The sequence below is a fragment of the Haplochromis burtoni genome, unplaced genomic scaffold, assembly GCF_018398535.1.
Source record: "Haplochromis burtoni strain Fernald_Lab_line unplaced genomic scaffold, NCSU_Asbu1 Contig_1, whole genome shotgun sequence".
Taxonomy (NCBI): Eukaryota; Metazoa; Chordata; class Actinopteri; order Cichliformes; family Cichlidae; genus Haplochromis; species Haplochromis burtoni.
The window spans coordinates 185,230-199,027 of NW_024582362.1; the positions used below are offsets into that span (position 1 = coordinate 185,230).

Here is a 13,798-nt window from a genome sequence, read left to right on the forward strand (position 1 = left end):
TGATTCATTCCACCCATCAATCTTTCAATATTGCATGCAGACAATTAGGAGCCTGCTGATGTATTCGTGCACTGTTATTGATATTGCCCTTTTGCAGATGCATAGCTATTGGCATGTGTGCAGCTGGTAAAATTTGATCAAAATCTGCAGAGATCTGGCTTTTACAGAAACGCCATGTTTTTACGTCAATCGCAGAGGACAGTGAGGATGATTTATGTGAGGCAAATTGTGCTGGGCCAAATTGCACCCCTCTGTTTTGCAGAGCTCAAAGCAAAGACAAATTGACAGGATGCCTATGCAATCAGCACAGGCAGTCTTATTAGCAGCTACATTTTAGGTATCTTTAATTATCCGTCTGCATTATTGCTCCTAATTATCACTGTTATGCTCTCAAAATATGTATCAGCGAGGCCTACAGGGGATTTATTGTTATAGTAAATGGCCACAAGTGGACCAATTATCAACACATAGGGCCTATTCTTTAACCTACACTGATAAAAATCTCTTAGATGATGTTACACCACATTAAACCTGGTCTGCTGTAGAAACTACTGTCTAAATTAACATGCAGCGTTGGTGTGAATCTTTGAAAAGCTTTTTTTTTTCTTGTTTTTTACTGAACTGGTGATAGTAGTGTATGTGTGAGGGTCCAGTCTGCGCCGCCTGTGTCTCCCCAGTCCTGGTAGCCATTAGCTGTGCAGCTTGGGCCAGGGCCTAATCCAGCCAAACTCAGGACCAGAGGAGCTAATTAAGCAACAGCTTTTAGTATCCAGGCCTCCTGAAGCTGCACAGTGCCAGCCCGTGCCATGCCAGCACTAAATGGGGTTGTAAATATCTATAGTGGGGCACAGTGAGGAGACAGGACTGGACAGGGGCTTGTAATAGGGGTTGACTGAGTCTGAATGCATATTATCAAGCCAGAGTTAGAGCTCTCTAATGAGACTGGCCAGTCAGACAGTGGCAGTGGGTGGAAGGAAAGAGTGGGAGAGGAAGTGGAGGTAAGGTGACAAGGCACTTGCATCACTTCTGCATCCACATTTTTTCCCCAACACAAGCCTTCAGGTGAAAATTGATGCACTGCAGACTTGATATGGAGGTTGCTGTAAATCAAAAGCGACTGCATCAGTCTGGGAAAAAGACAGACTGGCATCATTTACCGCTCTTGACAGCGTTTTTCTCTCTCTGTTTATGTGCGTGTCCTCCAGAGAGGCAGCCTGACCCAGATCCCCGTGGTGAAGGAGACCAGGGTGGAGTCGGGCCAGTTCCTGCTGCTCTCCGTCCTCTGCATGCTCTTCATCCTGGTGGCCGTGGCAGTGTCGGCCACTTTCTTCTGCGTGCGCCAGCGCTCGCACCTACACATGAAGGAGAAGCTAGCCAGTCTGGGGACTGACACCAGTACTGATGCCACTGCAACCTATCAGGTAAGACCAGCCTCCTTGCTATGAGCCAGTCAGAGGCCGGGATTCTTATCCTGTGCTTTGCTATTGGAGGGAAGCACCCTCTGTTCAAATACGGCCGATCATCCAATTGGTTTGTGAGAGTTTGTCTGCTCATGTTTGAGTGACTCTTGTTCCACCTGCTTTTCGGGACCATTTTTTGATGCAGCGATTTTGTTGTTTTGTTTTATTTTATGTGCTATTAAATGTTTTAGTAGTTTAACAGGAAAACATTGTCATGCGTATTTAAATCTTTCCTTTTTCTTTGCCAGTAGCATTTTTCCAATAGATATGCTTACCCTTTCATGTGAATTGTGTGTGTCTGCGTAGGAGAAAGGGAGCAGACCGCCACTGTGACCTATTCCCTCAGTTCCTCCAGGGCAACAGGCAGCCTGGGCTGTATTGATTTTCAGAGTTGGGGCTCAGCTGTGCCCAGCGTGGCACTCAGAACACATTTATCTGCATGTCACGTTAACATTTTCAATATTTTATCAGGTTTTCACGAGGCTGATTTCCAAAGGCTGAGGTGTTATGGTGATGACCATTAAAAAGATATCAAAGAAAAAATATTCAAATTAAGAATAGATGCAAAAATATTCTCTCTGAAATTCCACTCTTTGATTATCATAAATTAATGAAAATCGGTGCAAATTTAAGGTGAAATCCGGTACCTGTTCGTCCTCTGCTAGCCACTCTGCTGTCTTGTGGGTGTGTACTCCATGCTTGACATACAGAGTTGTTCGGGGAGAGCTGTCTGCAGTGGGAGGGTGTTATTGTAAAATGGCAGCACGGACTGTAGATTTTGTTTCCCCTTGGCCCTGTTTTCATTCTGATTAGTTGTCTGAAAGAAGGGGGTAACGGGGAGAGTGTAATCTCACGACCCGTGCTTCTCCCTGGGCTCCGTGTGTCTCTCTCCTCTGGCACTAACTGCATCCCACTCCCTTCTTATGGGACCATTTCTCAGTGCTGGTACAGCACAGGGCTTTGCAGAGATGTTGAGAAGTAGGATGAATTATGAGGTGGACCTGGACTGTGCCCTGGGGCCAAGGCCCAGGGCACTGCTTCATGCCTCTAATCATTAAAGTCCGATGGCAGAAAAGCTGATCCAAGACCAGAGCTTAGAGAGGCCTGTGCTCCAGAGGGAAATATCGCTATGATTCATCATGAGATAGCATGTGCTTTCACGAGGCATTTTCACTGGCCCGCCTGCCCTGACTGTTATTAATTGAGTATGGAAATGAATTCTGTGGAGCTGACTGCTTTGCCTCCCAAATTTAAACACGGTGGGGCTTACAGATTATAAATTTAACGTGGAAATATCCAGTGAAGCCACACCTTATTGTGGGGAAGCAGATGTAATACGTAAGCTTGCATAAATTCATCAGATTTTCTTTCTAATATATATATTTATATATTTTTTTATTATGCTTCAGCGCTGTCAACATGCATGGCCAGAGGCGTTATCATTTCTCGTTGCCCATTTATTCATACATCTTTTTTTGGGTGAACACAATAGCTCAGGAACGCTCTTGGCGAATTTCTTCAAATTTGATAAACTATCATCGGAGTGTTTTGAGTGAGATAGAGCGTCGTCACGGGGTGGAGTTTCATTACATGTGGCGCAAACGTGCGGTAGAGGGTGAAGTTGTGAGAGTTTGATGGTCGTATGTCAAAGATCAAGGTTACATCACAAGAGACTTTTAGGGACAGAATTTCACACAAATGTCTAACAAATACATAATGCAGCAACATTTTATACCCAGCCAGGTTTTCCAGCCATAACTCGGGAAAAGGAGGAAGAGACTGTGACTGTGTTTCTGGAATTTACTGATGCAGAATTGATCTTTGGCATCCACCTTTAAAAGTCTTCCATGGGTCTAAACAGGCATGAATATAAACTCCAATGTAACTTGTTGGCCGAGGCATACGACCCTGTGCTGGTCATTTTAGTAGTTAATGCTCAGTCTTGAACTGTTTAACCCCCTGAGGTCTAAGTAACCAATAGTGATGGTCCTAACCATCAGAATATGTCATTTTAGAAAACAAAATAAGGGAAATAACACAAATAATTGTTATTATTATAATAATTATTCTAACTGACATGCATTAAAACTCATTTAATTGAATTTTGTCACTATAACATCAGGGTACAGTTAGGCTAAGTGTTGGGGGCTAGGATGACAAATTAGATCTCAGAGGGTTAATCCTCTGTCTCTGCACTGAGGCATGATGGGAGAAAAACTGACTCATTAAGACTACAAAGACGTGTGGTCTTAATAGAAGTGGCTTCTTAAGCCACAGGAAATGTTTATTCATTTATTTTGCAATAGTGGCACTTCATTTTGTATCTCCTTTGCTTCTCTGCAAAACAAATCCTTTAAAAACAGATTCTTCTTTTTTAAGTAGGGCACTTTTTGCTGTGCAGAGTTTGAGTTCACCGTGTGGATGTGGGGTGATTATGCTGTGAAAGATCCATTCTTTAGCGTTGAAGGGAGTTGTTTGTGTGGCAGCAAGGTGTGACATACTGAATTTATTCTGTAAGGGTTCCTCAACCATGTATTTTTGACATAATTAGTATAAGCTCCATAATCCACAAGGATAAGCCATTAATCTACAGTTAAGTGAGGACAGATCAACTCAGCCGAGATGCAGGATTTCACAAGGTGCATTTACAGAAACCAGCCCCTCACAGCAAGGATAAGCACATAAAGCTATTGTTACGTGCGTGAAAAGAAGATAAATGCACAAGAGCTTGCAAAGAGGAAGAACTGCGCTCTTCATTATCCACTTCTTCACCATCGTCGTCTCCTGTAATCCCCAGGAGTTGTGTCGTCAGCGGATGGCGATACGAACATCGGAGCGCGTCGAGCGGCCGGAGACGTTGCGCCACTCTCGGCTCAACAGCGTGTCATCTCAGTTCAGCGATGGCCCCGCAGCCAGCCCGTCGACCCGCAGCAGCACCTCCTCCTGGTGTGAAGAGCCAGTCCCATCCAACATGGACATCTCCACTGGTCACATGATACTGGTAAGAAGCTTTGCCTTGGCTCCAGAAATAATTTAAGTAATGATTCATGAGGTGGAAAAAGGGGGTAAAGAAGGAGATGAGTTATTAAATGGAGGTTGGCTGGTAACATGGCTTGTTGTCCAGCCCTCAGAGAGCATTTGTGGTTCTTAGCGTCTGACTGTTTCAACTGAACAAGCACAAACATCCCTTCATGTCTCATAAATATGCACTTAACCTGCCAGGGTGGGTTTAGTCGAGTGTGTGAGACTCCTAAGCTATGTAAGTAGGGTCAGCTTTCAGTAGACAGTCACAAGTCTACATCAGACATTCCCAGCCTTTGGTACTGCACTTCACCAGAGGGTGGTGAGTGTTGAGTTGCTACATTAATCATAAAAGTACAGATCAGGATATCCATAAAGCACGAAAAAGCTGGCATCCACAAATACCTGCTCCAACAGTGCACGCGGGATGTCTTTAATGAGATCTGAGTGATCGTTTAGTAATGTCTGTCTAATGAAATAACTGTAATCAAATGCAGAACGCAGACTGTTGTGAAAACTAGCAAGAGAACTTGAGAGGTGAAAATTGTTAGCTGAGAGTGATGGTTTCAGGCTGCAGTTCTCAAGTTTTTCCTGGCATACCCCACTTCAGAAGGACGTTCACACGCACACACACACACCCCACAGTTTTTAACAGTCATAAAAAATAAAAAGGATCCAAGCTGAAAGTGCAATAGCATCAGCAAACTGTATCCACCTGTTTCTGTCCCTCACCACAGTTTGAGAGCCAGTGGGTTAGGGTTAGTGGTACCTAATGAATGCTTGGGAAAATACTGTTACGGGTCATTAAATGGACAAATCGACAGCTAATAGTGGTGGGAAGAAGTCCGATGATATTTTCAAGTAAATAAATACGTTGACACTAAAGAAATTGCTTAAAATTCTTTGAAAGAACAACAAAAATGAGTGATCAGTGACTGAAATATCTACTTTTATATAATTAATAGGTTTAAAAATCTAATTTTAATGTTAAAAAATGAACACTGACTCAAGTACCTTATGATGTCATATGTATGTGATTCTGCGATACTCGATAAATGGCCATAAAGTCATTCACGATACATCGCGATATTCGCACAGAAGAGAGAATTTACTCACTGCATTGTGGGATTAATATACAAGTGTTGGCATTGTGTGTTGCTTCAATCGGTTAGCACTCTGATTTGCTTTCCCTGGCTGCCTGCTGCTTCTCAGCTATGCATTTATTGCTGCAAGCCAGTTAAGACCCTTGCACTCATTCGCTTTTTAGCTCCACCTTGAGGAGCCATGAGGTAATGTCTGTTATACGTCATGCCGCTTAGAGTGCCTGCATGGTTAAATGAAGATTGCCAGTGTAATGTATTTTGTACTACACCTAATTTGGAATATTCTGGCATACTGGAGCCAATCCAGTATAGAAAAATGTTTGCTGTCACTTCCTTTTATTTGTTTGATGAATTTGTATGCTAGTGTCTGATTTTAAGACGTCCTGTATGAATACCAACAGCTTTATTTCTCTCTGTTTATCTGTCTGGATGGTGTTTTTCATCCCTCTCTCACCTCATTCCCTTCAGAACCCTGTTATCTTTGTTTTTTGTTTTTTTCATTACTCTTCCTGCTGTTTTCTCCCTCCTGCTTTTATCTCGGCTCTGGCGTCTTTATATTTTTTTTTCTCCTCCTCCTCCAACTTTTTCTTCCTACTTCTGTCTCATTTTCCCTCTTCATCATTCCGTCCCGGTTCTCTCTCCTCTCTGTCATTTTCATCTCTTACCGCCTCCGTTTTCTCTTACCGCCGCAGCAAAATAAGGTAGACAATGTCTCGCGTGATGAGAGCGGCACAAAAGTGAAATATCATTACCCATCTGATTGTCATTTGGATGTTTTAGAAATATTGTTCTTTTTTTTTTCTTTCGTTTGATTGAAAAAGCTCTTGGTTGCCAATACTTCCACAAACACACAATGCATGGTTTGATTTTGCACAACTTTTGCTTCATTCATTTGAAACAAGCTTGATAAAAGAGATGGATAGATGCCTTGCAGTGTTTCCATTAATGGAGAGAGCATTCATCACACTGCATGTCTAGCTTTTATATTGGGAGGCTATAATGAATGAGAGTGAATCTGAGTAATGCCTTGTATTGCTGGTAATAGATGGGTTTTGTTGCACTCGTCAAGGCTTGTTTGTGAAGCCTCTTTTGAAAACATTGACAATAGAAAAGCATTTAGCCTTGCAAATAACAAAAGAGCCACTGTGAATCATTTCTAGGAGCTGTTATTATTAGCCCTAGTTTCTTCGCAGCAGCAACGCAAGCGCTTCGCTGTGGAAAGGTAAAACACTCTGGGGCCTTTGCTTCTCTTTCATGGCCGTGATTGACATGGAGATGTCCTATAGGGGCCTCTTCTTTAAAATTCCTCCACCATCTCACATGAAACCATGTGTGAGATTGCCTTGTTATCACTGATCTCAGACCTATATTTTCCGATCTCTGCTCTCCTCTCATCTCGCCGCTCCCGCTCTTTGGAGCTCACACCGTGTGGAGAAGGATGATGAATACCCAGCTTTCCAAAGCACACATGCTGGGGGTTCTTTTTTTTTCCTTCTTGAGCCCCAAACACCTCACACACACACACACACACACACACACACACACACACACACACACACACACACACGCCGTCAGGATAAATGAACTACGATGTTGTGTCCCACTGTGTGGCCCACCTTAAGACTTGCATAACGACTTCCAACTTCAAAACCAAAATTGGATGCCTCTGTGTGCTGAGTCATCTGCTGTGCTTTCCAGAGCTTTGGCACGCCTCTGGTGTCTTACACTTGTTTTCTTCTTCTGTTTCAGCTACACTGTGATGCCATAACCTCTACATTTTATGTATGTAAAATAATTAAGAGATGTGTAAAAAGGAAGCATGTGCCACTCTGTGATTCTGCAGCTTTTCAGCACCACGGACAGGGGTTCACAGGCACCAAACTTTGCAAAGCAAAACACCTCTGAGCAGGTTCTCCTGCTGTGCAGGAACAGGGTCAAAATGTTGATGCCGTTGCTGTTGTTGTAGTTTTCCCTTGGCTTAATCACCTCTCTCTTTAAAAAAAAAAACTGAAAAAAGAAAAAAGAGGGGAAAGAAATCAATAATTAAGTAGCTGGAGGCCCTTTTTCATTATTGTGTTGAGTTGTTATTGTTCATTTTTTTTTAAATGATAAATTATTTGCTCAACAGGATAATGGACTCAGGCAAAGGAAAAATAGCCACTGACTTGTGCAACATGTTCTGCCCTCAGCGTTTTTGTGGGGTTTTTTTCTTTGCAATTTTATATTTAGTTGGGGGGGGCAATTTGCTGCCTCATTTAAAGCAACACAATGAGTTCTTTTCATGTAGCTAATATTAGTCACACAAATCACAGTACACGTTAATGCTCTTTTTCACGTCTCGCAGCTGTTCGACATATCATAAAGGTCCCTGCACAAACTGTTCCCACCATTGTTTGTTTTAATTTGACAGCGGAGCCTGACAGTAATGTGTTACCTGTTGTGTCTGGCTCCCCTGGTCGTCCCTTCATCCTGATTTCACCCAGCACCCTCTGCTGCTGAGGAGACTGCTTAGGAAGGATTAGACATTGTTTCCCTGACACCCAGGCCTCCCATCCCAGCCCTCTGATTGGCAGACATAATCCCCCCCATTCACTAAACCTTCGTTACCCTGTCTCTGGAATACGCCGTGGTCCACTGCCTCCTCCTAGAAGCAGGAGGGCTCGATAAGGGCCTGCTGGCTGTATTGCATTAAGTTGCGAAAATATGAATTTGGAATGCAATCGATTCAGGGCATCGTTTGAATAGAATGGGATGCAATTCAGAGTGGATATATCAAGTACATGGAGATGTAATATTGGTAGGGGAGGTGGAATGCTGTCAGGCTGGCAAGCAGAAAGTACTTGTACAGGGTGACAAGAGCATAGTGGTGACAGGCTCTGTCAAGTGGCCATAATGGCATGCTGTCATTTTCCTGGGAAGACAGCGCTGTGTATGTGTATATGTGTGTGTGTGTGTGTTCTAGGCGATGCACATCTCAGCACATGCAAATATACATGTGTTAGAACGGACTTTTTTTTAATAATTGAATTTTTTTGCATGCATAAAACAGCAGATTCGGACTGGGAAGTAGAAGAGTAGAAATTTACTGCAGTATTTTAGGACGATCACTTCTTGTCATTAATGGGTTCAGATAGGGCATACTGTGCCACCATTTTCTCTCATTATGCAGCTGCATTAACCACAAGAGCTGCTTTTTTTTATTGTTCTCAGCCTGGTCGTGTGTAACACCTTTTGCTTCTGTGGCCAACAATAAACTCTGATTTCCATTGTGTGCAGGATTTGTAATTTTCTTTTAAGCGCTAATATCCTTCTCAGGCATGCAGAGGACTTCTGAATTCATCACCAGAATAATTGGCTATTGTGTTTTTGGACAAGCTTATTTGTGATTATCATCTATGAATATATATATATTAATGTATACTATGCTGCAAAGACTTGGATTCTCGATGACAGGCAGAAGTGAATAAGTCGGATTTGTGACAATGGAGCGTCGCCTCTCTGCTCGGCCTACCTATACTGCTTTTAATACGGGATGAAAACCCGGCACATCTGGGTATCACTTTCATTGTATTAGCCAGCTGATCCCTGACATCAGTTTATGAGTCTGTAATCTTCTGTCTCACACAATAGCGGACTAAACCATTTAACCCCGCCGAGAGGGGAGCCATGATACAGGAGAGAAAGTGCAACACTGTGCTGTGCTAAAAAAGACTCTTCTTGCCAGCTACAGCCTCTAAGCTCCCTAAGACTTGCCCTGGTTTGGGTGAATACATACACACACACGCACATACAGAGGCCTATACCCCTCCCCCTTCTCTTTTTCCATCTTTGTCTCTCTAGCGAATTCAATTTTGTCTTCTCCAAGCGACAGCTTAAATGCAGACAATCTTATCAGCGGCTGTGCAAGCAGTGAGGGACGTGATTGAAACACCCCTGAAGTATTTCCAATGCAGACGAACCTTTCAGGGAGTCTTAATTGTGTGTGTTTTTTGTTTCTTCTCGGTCAAACACACAAACACACAAAGACGCCAGCATTAGCACACCTTCCCCACCTAGATCTTCAGCAGCCTCCTCTTCATTTAGCTGCCGTGCTGTACAGCAGCTTAGAATAATAATGCGACATGACAGCTGATCAATGCTTGAAGGAGGATGCTGTTGTTTAAGGTTTAGTGTTTTTGCTCTAGTTTATTTATGGGTTAGAAAATACAATGAAGCATTAACATCGAGCATTAACCAGAAACCTCCAGTGAGGTAAAGGTGAAGTGGGTTTTTTTTTGTTATTTTTACTTAATTAAACCAAATTCAGTGCAAAAACAAATCAGATTTCTTTGTTGCAGCCATATCTCGAGCTGAACTCTTGCACGGTTCTGGCTTGTCGTTTGAAGTGGTGGCTGAGGTGGTGTCTGTTTTCCTCTAGTCATACATGGAGGACCACTTGAAGAACAAGAACCGTCTGGAGCGTGAGTGGGAGGCGCTGTGCTCCTACCAGGCAGAGCCCAGCGCCTGCAGCGTGGGCCAAGGCGAGCAGAACTCCAAGAGGAACCGCTCTGACGCCGTGGTCGCATGTGAGTCCATTCAGGTTGTTTGGTTTGTTTGTTTTTTGTCTGCTTTAGTGTTTTTTTCTGCAGGAATGTTAGTACGATCCTCAAGTCTGGAACAGTCCAGGCAGGGTCATGCAGCTTCATAAATGTTGTTGATGTATTTGTGAACAGATGCTCCAAAGAGGAACATAAAACCATTTGGGTAAACATGCCAAAACAACACTGTGGAAAATATGCTTCAAACATGAACAAATAATTAGTAATTAGTAATCTAGCCAAAGAGCGATATTTAAACTGTTTTTTCCAGAAACCCCATAAGTGTCTGTCAGTGTAGTGAGAGGAGACTCCCTGCTGCATCTCTCGCATCCTCTCGATTAAAGCCAAAGAGGATTTTCAATGGGGACAAATGCATACCTGTTTGAGAGTCACCGAATATCAAAGTTAAAAGTTGTACTGGGACTGGGCATCTCCAAAAAATTTAGATGAAGTGATGTTTTTATGATTTTAAAGCAGTTTGAATGTGACTATAACTGCTTTCTTGGCTAATTCTTGCAAGTATATCCAAAGGACGCATCAAAACCATCCAAAGGTTGAAATGAACATTAATCCCTTGTAATTAAAGTATTATTACTAGCTAGCGTTACCATGAAGGACAAAAACATTATTTCATGAGAATGTTTTGCTTTATTTCAGCCCACCACTACATTTTAGCATTAGTTCACACATTTTAAAGAAGAGAGAGACGCAATAACACGACAAAAGGTTTGTTAGGCAGAGCTGAGAATTTCTCATTAGTGGAGAAATTCCACTCACTGAACTGTGATTTTCAGTTAGTTCAGAATGAACTGGGACCCAAAAACGTAACACTGGAGGGTGAATAAGTCTTTCTTTAAAGCCGACCTGCTCTGCTTACTTTTTAAACTCTAGATTTTTTGGATGATTCACAGTTCAAAATGAATATTAAGTATTATCTTATGCGGTGCTTTGATGCAGCATCTCAGTCTGCAACAAGTCATTTTAGCTCCTTTCGCTTTAAGCCAGCTTTCTTCTGATTGGCTGCACCTCACAAATAACCTCTGTTCACAGCTGTGTGTGCCTTAGATGACCATATTAGGGATATCCTCTCTCTTTGAAAACATAGGCTCCAAGACTAGAAAAAAAAATGCTCAGAGCAGTCTGAAGTCTGGGCTTCTGGATTAGAGGGGTCACATGCACGTAAAGCGATGTCATTTTTTGAAACTTTGGCCCTTTATAGTATTTGTAACAGTTGTACAAAAGCCTATAATTTTATTGAAGTAAATGTAAATCATGCTTTAAAATGTGACCACCAAAATAAATGAACACAAGCAGACCTGCACCAAAATTTGCTGTAATTCACCCAAATGAAGCTCCTGAGATAAAGGTGAATGGAGCCAAACAGCAAAATTAACTGTTTACGCCTCCTTCTCGACAAACTGAAATTACATTATACTTATGTCTGTTTGTTTATCTTATGTGGGAGCTGAGTTGGCCCATAAGTTGTGAGCAGTGTGCTGATGTATGGCAATTATGGCAGTTAAGGATTTACAGCTCGGTGTCCGTCCTTGACAGCACAGTTTTGAAATTCAATTCAATTTTACTTATATAGTGCCAACTCACAACAACATTCACCTCATGGCACTTTATATTTTAAGTTAAAGACCCTACAATAATACAGAGCAAACCGGAGCAAGCACTTGGCGACGGTGGTAAGGAAAAACTCCCTTTTAATAGGAAGAAACCTTTGGAGGAACAAGGCTCGGCCATTTGGTGGTAGGGTAGGAGTGAGGGGAGTGAGACTGGGAAAAAACAGACACACTGTGAAAGAGAGCCAGAGAAACGACAACTACTACGAACACTGGGAATCTCAGTCAAAACAGGAGGTTAACATGTGAATAAGTAGCATCTGTTAGTGACGCCTCCTTATTTGAAGAGTGAAATCAGAGCAGTGAAAGTTGTGTCACAGCTCGCTTTGCTGGGATTTCCCAGTTAGTTAAAGTTAATCTATTATGAGTCATATATATTCTAATAATCACCAGAACATAAAACCTGCATGTACACACCCACCATTCAAATGTGATGCTAAACACTGAAAAATCTTCCTGACTTTGACCCAAAATAAGGTTCTGGGTGTGAGAAAGCTTTATTTCTGACACCGTCTTACTTGTTGCACAACTCTCCCGTAAATTTCCATTCAGGATTCTCCAAGTGCCTTTTTTAAATAAATAAATATATATATATATATATATATATATATATATATCTGGGAATCTCTCACAAACACCCTCCAGGTGACTTTCTGCCAATTTCAGTGCAGTGGGATAAATAGGAAGGAAACCCACTCTGTAGAGGGCTCAGGGCATAGCAACAGTAGCTATGTATCACACGGTGTCATGCACCAATCAGGATTTAGCTACATTTGAACTGCAATCTGATGACAGGCGGCGTGTTGCTTGGTTACTGTCAAATTTGACCTCACCTGGGCAGGTCTCACGAGCCTAAAGTGTTAAACTCTTTTTAAATAACACATAAAGATGTTTTATTTTCCTTGATTTCGCCTTTTTGTTCATAAATATATGAAAATATTTTAAATCATGAACTTTAATTCCAAGCAAATCAAAGTGGGTTCCGGGCCATTACAAATACATTATATGACTCTTGCAACAGCTTCACTTGTTTAGGAAAAAAAGAAAAGAAAAAAGAACGAACAGGATTTGAAAGTTCAGAACTCGCACACTTCTTAAGATGAAACAGTTTATTATTATTTCACTTGGAACATTCCTTGGTTAAGGTGAAGCAATCCAGGACTTTAGAACAGCGTGCGTGCGTATGATGAAAGTCTGGTGAAATTGCAGTCCCCGCAGCCATTTCAGCTTCATATTCCTGTGTTGCTGCTCAAAACTCTGTTGTTATTGTGCAGGGAGTAAAAGCGGGGGGAAATATTTACCGATGAATTATGCATCTCCATTACAGACGATCATTCCAGGATCACCTTGAAAGCGGAGAACAACCACAGCAACTCTGATTACATCAATGCCAGTCCAATTGTGAGTATTCTTTATTCATTATGGTTCTAGAGTTTGGCTAATATGTTTTCTCTGAAGCCCCCCCACCCCTTTTTTAGTATCAAGAGCACCTGTTGTGGTTGGATTTTACTCTGAGAGAAAAGTAGTGATTGATCCAAGCCCATTGATCTTTTTTTTAACTTTGTTCTCCATGCTGAGAGCCTCAGTGGGTTTCTTGTGTCTTGCTGAACTGCCTTGCTACTTTTACTGCTTTCAAAATGGCTGCTCCCTGGAGATACCCATCTTTCTTTTTCTTTTTTTTCATTCACACTAAAAAGAATTATGCATTTTTTTTGACTAAGCAAAGGTATCCCATACAAATCCAGAAAGATCTGACTACTGGAGAGGGCTATGGTTATATGTTTTTTTAAATATCTCTCCCCCAAAACATTGCCAGTCATGATTTCCCCCGAGGCTGCTGAAAAGGGATTCCATCAAAGGGAAACAGGAAACTATGCATTTCAAATACAGTGCCAAAATTTCCGAGGAGATAGATGAGGGAGGGGCGGGGTGCACGCAGCTGCGCTAAAAGCCTATTACTCTTCAGAAACAAACAATGGAGACTTTTAGGTGGTCTATTTATTTCTCCA

The 13,798-nt window shown here is 42.0% G+C and overlaps 1 protein-coding gene across 2 annotated transcripts in view; it reads left to right on the plus strand.

Moving 5' to 3' along the window:
* ptprn2 (protein tyrosine phosphatase receptor type N2) overlaps nucleotides 1-13,798 on the plus strand; it is a 146,903-nt gene that overhangs the window by 116,501 nt on the left and 16,604 nt on the right. For both annotated transcript variants that reach the window (XM_005912387.3, XM_014330314.2), the window contains exons 12-15: nucleotides 1,206-1,421; nucleotides 4,258-4,461; nucleotides 10,002-10,149; nucleotides 13,117-13,190. In XM_005912387.3, the coding sequence (XP_005912449.1) occupies nucleotides 1,206-1,421; nucleotides 4,258-4,461; nucleotides 10,002-10,149; nucleotides 13,117-13,190 (642 nt within the window). The remainder of the gene's footprint in view (nucleotides 1-1,205; nucleotides 1,422-4,257; nucleotides 4,462-10,001; nucleotides 10,150-13,116; nucleotides 13,191-13,798) is intronic.